The sequence below is a fragment of the Rhinolophus sinicus genome, chromosome 16, assembly GCF_057876585.1.
Source record: "Rhinolophus sinicus isolate RSI-liver-muscle chromosome 16, RSI-T2T, whole genome shotgun sequence".
In the NCBI taxonomy this organism is placed as follows: domain Eukaryota; kingdom Metazoa; phylum Chordata; class Mammalia; order Chiroptera; family Rhinolophidae; genus Rhinolophus; species Rhinolophus sinicus.
Window position 1 is genome coordinate 78,438,587 of NC_142516.1, and position 7,672 is coordinate 78,446,258.

At 56.3% G+C, this 7,672-nt stretch overlaps 1 protein-coding gene across 1 annotated transcript; it reads left to right on the forward strand.

Moving 5' to 3' along the window:
* The first annotated feature begins 998 nt into the window (after positions 1-998).
* Positions 999-7,355, forward strand: LOC141569904 (NUT family member 2G-like). The gene is made up of 7 exons (XM_074324392.2): positions 999-1,014; positions 3,057-3,774; positions 4,458-4,586; positions 4,819-4,955; positions 5,413-5,708; positions 5,971-6,114; positions 6,585-7,355. The coding sequence occupies exons 1-7, from the start codon at positions 999-1,001 to the stop codon at positions 7,353-7,355; spliced, it is 2,211 nt and encodes a 736-aa protein (XP_074180493.2).
* The last annotated feature ends 317 nt before the right edge of the window (positions 7,356-7,672 follow it).

The following is a 7,672-nucleotide window of genomic DNA, read 5'->3' on the forward strand; positions in this document are numbered from 1 at the left end:
CAGCATTTTAAAAACTGAAAATAGCTTGCATTTGCTTTTCGTCACATAGCACATCTCTGGAAAGATTTAAAGGAAACAGATAATACTGGCATGCTGTGGGAAAGAGGTCTGTGCTGCCGGTGGAAAGGGTAAGAGGAAAACTCGTCACTGCCTTTTCCATTTTGCACAATTTGATTGTGAAGTATGCAGAAGCATTACTTATTTAAAACATTACGTTAAAATCATGTAAATGATAAAAAAAATTAAATGTTTAACAACACGGTACTCTGAGAAACAAAAAGGTGTGATTTCTGGTCTTGGCCTGACTTTGGTGGACTGGAGCAAAAGGGATGGTTAGTAAGGCTGGGCCTGTTGGGGTCTGCAGAGCTTCCAGCACTGGTCGCTACTTGGGGCCACAGGACTCCTTTCTAAAGAATGATGTGCACCCAGCAACCCAACATGCAGGGTCTGCTGAGTCAATCCTAATTTCAAACACTGGGCTCCATGTGGCCATCAGTACCCATGGATTTAGACTATGTGTTGTGAATTTTGTTCAGAAAGTGTAGCCTGTGTTGAAGGAAGCCGAGAGCCAGGTAGAAAGCATGCTGAGGGACACAAAACTACCAGTAGGATGATGGACAAAGAATTGAAACAAAGAGAACATCTAGTAAAACATTGGTGCTCTGAATCTATAAAAGCAACGTATAAATTGCCTCAAGAGGCACACACCAGTTGTGTTGTCACTGTACAATTTGAAAGATGCTTCTGGTTCTTGCCTACCTGCCAGAGGCCTTCACGGAATGTCTCCCCACCCCCACCCAGGCCCACTTCCCCTCCACCCCTCCCCCACTGCAGAATGTCTTGAGCACCACATTCTACTGTTTAAATTCAAACTTTTCCCTCCTTCATTTGGATGCTGAGCATCTGCTGGAGCAGGTCACTCTCTCTGGGTCTTGGACTTGACTTTTTTGATTGTGGAGCATTACTAGGCAGTGCGGTCAGTGTCTCGGTCTGCGGGGATGACTTCAAAAGGAGGTAAGCGGGTAGGTTGGAGGGGGGCATGTTTAGAGATTCTGCCATCCCTCCAATGGTTGGGATATAGGTGTGACATAGTTTGGGTAGGCGAAACAGAGTTTGGACTGAGTAGAGGAAGGGGTTAGCACTGGACCTCCAAGGACACGTCACCTGGGGAGGCTGGGAGCCAGTGGAAACCTGTGACAGACAGCGCAGGACAGGAGAGCTCCTAAGAGGTGGATCAGGACAACTCGGGGGAAACGTCTGGCTATGGAGAAAGGACGGCAGCGGACACACTGATTCCTTCTAGAGGGGAGACAAGCCACTTGGACATGCGTGTGTGGGGTGTAGTGGGTGATGTCGTGCTGGTGGCACCGGGAGGGTCACGGGGAAAGCCGAACCCTGTGTCCTGTTCTTCAGGCAGCTGGAGCTTGCCCCACAATAGCTTTCTAAGGGCTGTGAACTGAGCACATTAGATCGAATGGGGAAGTGGGGAGAGGTGGTCTTAGCCGGAGACTTGTCCAGTGGGGCTGCCTGTGGCCCGGTCTACAGTGAAATGTTCCTCGCCGAGGGCCAAGCTGGAAGGCACTCTAACTGCTGCAATCCAGAGCATTTTCACTCTTTCCTGCCCAGAGCTCACTCCTTCTCAGTCCAGGTAGCTGTTGTCTTGGATTCAACAGGGGCAGGGTCACCGTGTAACTTCCATCAAGATGGGGCTGGGTTCCGTGAGTCGTTCTGAACTGTTCTCCCTCGGTGTAAATCAGTTCTTCAGACCTACTTGATCATGTTGCGTCTCCTCAGGCCTGCGTTGCACCTTGGAGATGAGGGTTTGCTCTAATTCCATGTCACTACTTCATGGACAGGGAACGGATGGGGATGGTAGTTGGTTTTCTGGTGGAACGTCTGTGAAGGTGGATTGCTTTTCTCAGGGGGCTAGGAGAGTAGCACAGAAGCAGGAAGACGATCTTCTATCTTATTATGAAACGTGCTAGGACACCTGTCCTGATGAGTTAGGTGCATGTGGTGTGTACCTTGTTCTCCTGGAACAGGGTCTGCATGAGTTCCTCTGAACAGGAATGTGTCCCAGATAACTCTGTCCCAGTGACACCTGGTTTACTGTGTGTGCACTTTTCACTGTTGGGAGCTGGGAGGGGAAGGGCCACGGACAGTCTGCAGACCTACAACCAATCTAACGTGACAGCAGCTATGGAAATCTCTGGAAACCTCCACTGACAGCCTCACTGCTCTCCATTGCCTGGCCCTTTTCTAATCCTCGGCAGCCATTGCTGGCTGTGAAATGACAGAATCTAAGGGACACAACGCCTACTTCGCAGACCCCTCTCCTGGGCACAGAGCTGCTAAGTGGTGGCAACGACTCTGAGCATGGGGGATAGAGTGGCAGAATCTGTCCCATGTTAAGTGTTTGCTGTGGTTGGTTCTGAGTTGTGCGTACAGGCCAGGTTGGGGTGTTTAGGGGTTATATCAGGGCTCCTGGGTCTTCCTTGTGGAGAGCCATTACTCAAGAGTTTTGTTTTCTGTGCTTGGCCAGGGAAGAAGGAGGGTGATTTACATCAAGCCTCTGGAAAAGGAAGACTGAGGGGGAGATGGGGCGCTAATATTTTAGACACTGCCTGTTCACGAAGGCACTTTGGGTGCCTACAACTTACCTTGGAGAAGGTCCCTATCTTCTAATGAGTCTGTCTATGGCCATTTTCCACAGAGCAGATGTCTGCCCAGTTTCATGACTCGGGAGACAGCCTCTGAGGCTGGCAGGGTCAGAGGTGAGGGAATCCTTAGGAGGCTCCGAGACTCAGAGCTGGCGGGGTGATTTCAGGGAGCCTTGGTGCACAGGCGCATACTCCCCAGTGGAATAATTCTCAAGCTGAGGTCAGAGCATGAAAATCACCCAAGGGCATTTGCAAACTGCAGCTTCCCCATACAAAGGGTCCTTACCTGTTGAGACTCATCGCTCCGAGTCCCCTGTGGCTAAAGGGGACGCAGAGCGCCTCTGTCCTGGTTACTGACTGTCCTACTCCATTCACCCCTTTCGTTTGTCTCAACAGCATCTGCAGGGCTCAGACCGGCAGAGACCACGAGCCCTGGTGCTTCCATGTCTCCTTTCATGGCGCTGCCTTTTCCGCCACCCACTGCTGGCCCCGCATACTGGCCACCTGGGGAGCATTACCTGCCGCCCCTCATGACACCGTCATTTCCTCCTGGCCAGCCCGTGGTGCTGCCGGCTTTCCCTGGGACACCTTCGGTGGCAGGAGATGCTGGCCATGGCCCCACAGGGACTGGGGCCGGCAACATCATTGTCCAGGTCGGATCAGAAGTGGGACGAGCAGAGCTGCCCCAGACTCAGACCTTGGTCCTTACTCAGGCCCCGCTCAACTGCAGTGCTCCGGGGGCCCTCGGTGGGGGTGCTGTGTGTCCTGCACCCCAATTCTTCACAGCCTCTGCGCTGCAGACCGTTATGCTCGCTCCGGCTATTGGGGGCACCCAGGCTGTCCAGGGCAGCTGGTGCCCAGGCCTTCCTCCTCAGGCCCCACCACCAGCTGCCCCGCTGGCTTCCATCGTCTCCCCAGTGAGTGCTGGGCCATGGCCAAATGGGGCTCCCAGAGAGGGTGGCCTTTCCACCTCCCGCTCCAAGGCTGCTTCGAACAACTGCGGTAACCCCAAGAGTGTGTATGAGAACTTCCGGTGTTGGCAGCGCTTCAAGGCCCTGGCCTGGAGACACCTACCCCAGAGTTCCGACGCAGAAGCTCTTTCCTGCTTCCTCATGTGAGTGCACTGGGTAGGGGCACGGGGAGCTCGGCTGGAGCTTTCACATAGAGGGGACGGCGGTTGGGCATGCAGGGCGCCTTATCCTGGGACACAGCAAGGAAGGTCTGAGGGTGGTGTCCACGCTCTGAGAAGGCGCATTCTTGGTAATCCGCATCACATGTCCCGTTCATGACCTCCTCTGAGGTGCCGTGTCTCAACTGACCCCAGCAGCCTGAGTCCAGCTCCTACTACGACTTGACTTGTGACTCTGGGAGGCATTTCCTTCCGCACGCTTGGTCCCTTGTAAAAAGGGACAATTCTACTTAATTCAGAGGACTGCAGAGGAGACTCCTTGGGTTAGTCATTGAAGTGTTCTCAGATTGCCTGGCACAGGCCATGCCTCATTAATGATAGTGATTATGGCACGAACGGGCAATCTTGAAGAGGAAAAGACCTCCCAAAGCCAGAGTGTCCCTGCTATAGGGTGCGAGTGCACGGTCAGCCTCAGGTCCAGGCTCATGGGCCGGTGTGAATGTGAGGCAGCAACGACAGTAGTGGGGGGCTTCTCTTTGCACACCCAGACTCCTCCTCCCACACCTGCATCAGTCATGCTGTGGGGGGCCCGGGTGCACTACACAGCTGGGTGGGTCTGGCGGGTGGACGCCGGGCTGTAGACCGTGACTGACCTTGAGGGCTTACAGCCCAGTGCTCCGGTCCCTGTCCCGTCTGAAGCCCACCATGACGTTGGAGAACGGACTGAAGCGGGCCATGCGGGAATGGCAGCACACAAGCAACTTTGACCGGATGATCTTTTACGAGATGGCAGAAAAGTGAGCCAGCATCTGGGGTCCCGAGGGCTGCAGGGCGGGGGTGGGCTGACTTCAGGCAGGGTCCGCTTTGGTGGTGCTCTTCAGAGAGGGTGTTGGGAGGAGGGGGTCTCGGCCAGCACAGGGCCCTCACAGCGTCAAGGCACTTGCTCTGCCATCCCTCCAACAGCTGCTGCCTTTGCTGGGCTCCGGGCCGGCGTCCTCCTCAGCCGGCTCATGCCTCCCTCTCCCCCAGGTTCATGGAGTTTGAGGAGGAGGAGATGCAGATTCGGAAGTTGCAGTGGATGAAGGCGGAGCAGGGCCTGCCTCCCGCTGCCCCACCAAAGCCTGATCCTTGGGAGCCCCCAGCCCCACTGGTGGGCTCGCAGCCAGGTAGGGCACCGAGTTCCCATGGCCAAAGGCAACTGGGGCTCAGGGCCAGCCATTGTTCCCACATCGGTCCTTTTCTTCAAAGGGTCATTGCTCTCAATCACAACAGCCATGGGAGCCAGGGTCTCAGGTGCCCTTTGCCACCACGGGGTCTGGACCTGGTCAAGTTTCGTAACCCCTCTCCCAACTCCCTGTCACAGGATGCAACGTGAAGTCAGCTAAGAAGCGGGTTGGATGGGATGCCCCTCAGAGTGTCTGTGGCTGCACACCTACTCACATGTGACTCTCTTACATGCTTCCCTGTCCCCTCCCACAGTCACAGGACTTCAGGTGGTCCCGACCCGAGAGCACTCATGTTAGCATCCCCCAAACACTGCTGTCCCACTGCTATCACCATCTCATGCTCAGGAGGTGGAAGCTGGAGGCCCTCACGCTCCCTCCTCCTTCCGCTCCTCCCCAGCGTGCGTTCCCAGGACGGCCATACCCAGAGCCCATCCTGCCGGCCCGCAACCACACAGAGCCCAGCGGCCCCGGGAGACCAACACACCAGAGGAGATTCCCCCTGAGGCCGTGAGAGAGTACATGGACATCATGGATGAGCTCTTGGGGTCGGCCCACTCAGCCACCGGAGAGCCAGGTGGAGAATGGGAAGAAGACAGAAAGGAGCCGCAGCAGGATGACGATGGGACCTACCCGGCCCCGGGTCTCCTGAGCTACATTGACGAGCTGTGTTCCCAGGAAGACTTCGACACCAAGGTGGGCTGGCTCAGAGCTCTGGGGTCTAAAAGATTCCAGGGAGTGGCACTCTGGCACCCAGCTCTGGGTTCCTGAGTTGTGTGTGGGCGTGGCTGTGAGTGTGTGTGTGTGTGTGTGTGTGTGTGTGTGATGACCATGACAGTGTAAAACACTCATCTTCTGCATGAGGATGCGGTGGGTCCTAGGTTTTTCACTTTTCCCCCGGTCCTGCCGACTCACAGGTTACTCCAACACTGCTCACAACTTCTTCCTTCTGTTCCAGGTGGAGGAGGTCATTCACCCCCGATTCCTGGAACAATTGCTTTCCTCAGAACCACAGCTGGATCCCGCAGCCTTAGCTGAGGAATTGAAGCAGGAGGAAGCACTCACAGCGGCCCAGGTAAGCCAAGAGATGGAGGGACCTCTGGTTTGTTAGAGGAGGGAGACACCCCAGAAATAACCGGGGAGGGAGGGACCTTGGTTGAGTCAGGAAGGGAGGGACTCCAGGTATGGGGTCGGGTCAGGTGAGCCATGGGAGGGAGCACCCAGGTAAACCAGGCCAGGGAGGACCCAATGACTCTGCCCACCCCTCCCGTGCCTGTAGGCACAGTGTGCAGGGGCCCAGCTGTGGCGTGGGTGCCTTGCAGGAAGACAGGAAGGAGAGGACTATAGGAAAGGGTGGATGGGGTACCCAGAAGAGGAGGGGAGGACACAAAGCTGGGAATGTGGCACAGGATGACGGCAGGAGAGCCACAGGTGTGTCTTTGCATTTGAGTCCCAGGGTCCCCCACTACCCTCCTCTCTCCAATGCCACTGTCCCATCAGCCCTGCTGCTGCTGCTCCTCCTCCTCTCACAAATGTGTGCAGAGCAGTCACTGTCTGCCTCTTCCCTCCCAGCTGGCCTTGAAAGGGGAGGAGAGTGAACAGGCACCCCAGAGCCATCGTGAACCCCGATTGGACTCACCTCCTTCTGTATCTGAGGCCAGTGAAGATGCCAGGAGGCATGACTATGGCCCCCAGCTGGGGGTCAGTGACATAGCCTGCCCACCAGAGGCTGACTTCAAGGACCCTCAAAGGCACTGTCGAGCAGACGCCCACCTGTCCAGGCCCAAAGTCTTTGATGTGTCTTCAGGATGTCAGGAGTCCCCAGCACTCCGGGCTCGATGGCCCCCCTCTCCTCCCGACGGTCCCAGGCGCACTGCCTCACGGCAGGGACCCAGGGATACCTCCATTCCCGGAGAGACCTGTCCTGTTGCGGAGACTCACAGGCCAGCGGACTGGTGCGGTGTGGAGGAGGAAGTGCTCCCCAGCCTGTCCTTCCTCTTGGACTCTCAGAACAGCCTGCTGCCCTGGCGGTTCCCCGAGAGTCCTGTCTCTGCCTCAGGTCTTGTCTTCCCTGGAGGTCGGGGGGACCGGGGAGCTCCTCAGTCCCTGTCTCATCAGAGACTAGGCCTCAGCCGAGTTGACCCTTCAGCTGCCAAGTCTAGGAAGCGTGCTCTGGATGGAGACCCAGCTCCTGCTGAGAAGACCCCACGTCTCGGCACGGACCTCAGTGTCTCTGGGAGGCCAGCCTTGGCTCTGGGGCCAATCTGCTCCTCACAGCCTCAAAAGAGAAAGTGGGACCCCTTTATCATGGGGAAGAGAAGAAAGCTGCACTGCAGCCAGTAGGGAGCATTGGGGTGTTCCTCTTGGTGCCAGCCCCCCGGAGGGGCCAGATCAGATGTGACGGGGCTGTTCCCCACAGGAGCCAAAGGGACCCCTCCTCATACTAGGCCTGATCCTGGCTATTCTACTGACGTGGGAGGGAGGGAGAGAGGGAGGGATAGAAGGAGGGCCAGACCATTAGGGTAGGGGTAGGGGTGGGGTAGGAGCGGCATCTTTGGGGTATCGTGTGTAAATTATGAATAAAGATGGTTTTGTTGAGAAGTGTTCTGGGAGCCGCTGTCTCCATGCTCGGGTCCGTGCTGCTCCGTGGAGAGGGACCT

Bases quoted from the DNA above. Each gene is read 5' to 3' on its own strand.
- LOC141569904 (XM_074324392.2), top strand. The intron at 3,775-4,457 runs GTGAGTGCACTG...GAGGGCTTACAG, and splicing joins GCTCTTTCCTGCTTCCTCAT to CCCAGTGCTCCGGTCCCTGT. The intron at 5,709-5,970 runs GTGGGCTGGCTC...CTTCTGTTCCAG, and splicing joins AGGAAGACTTCGACACCAAG to GTGGAGGAGGTCATTCACCC.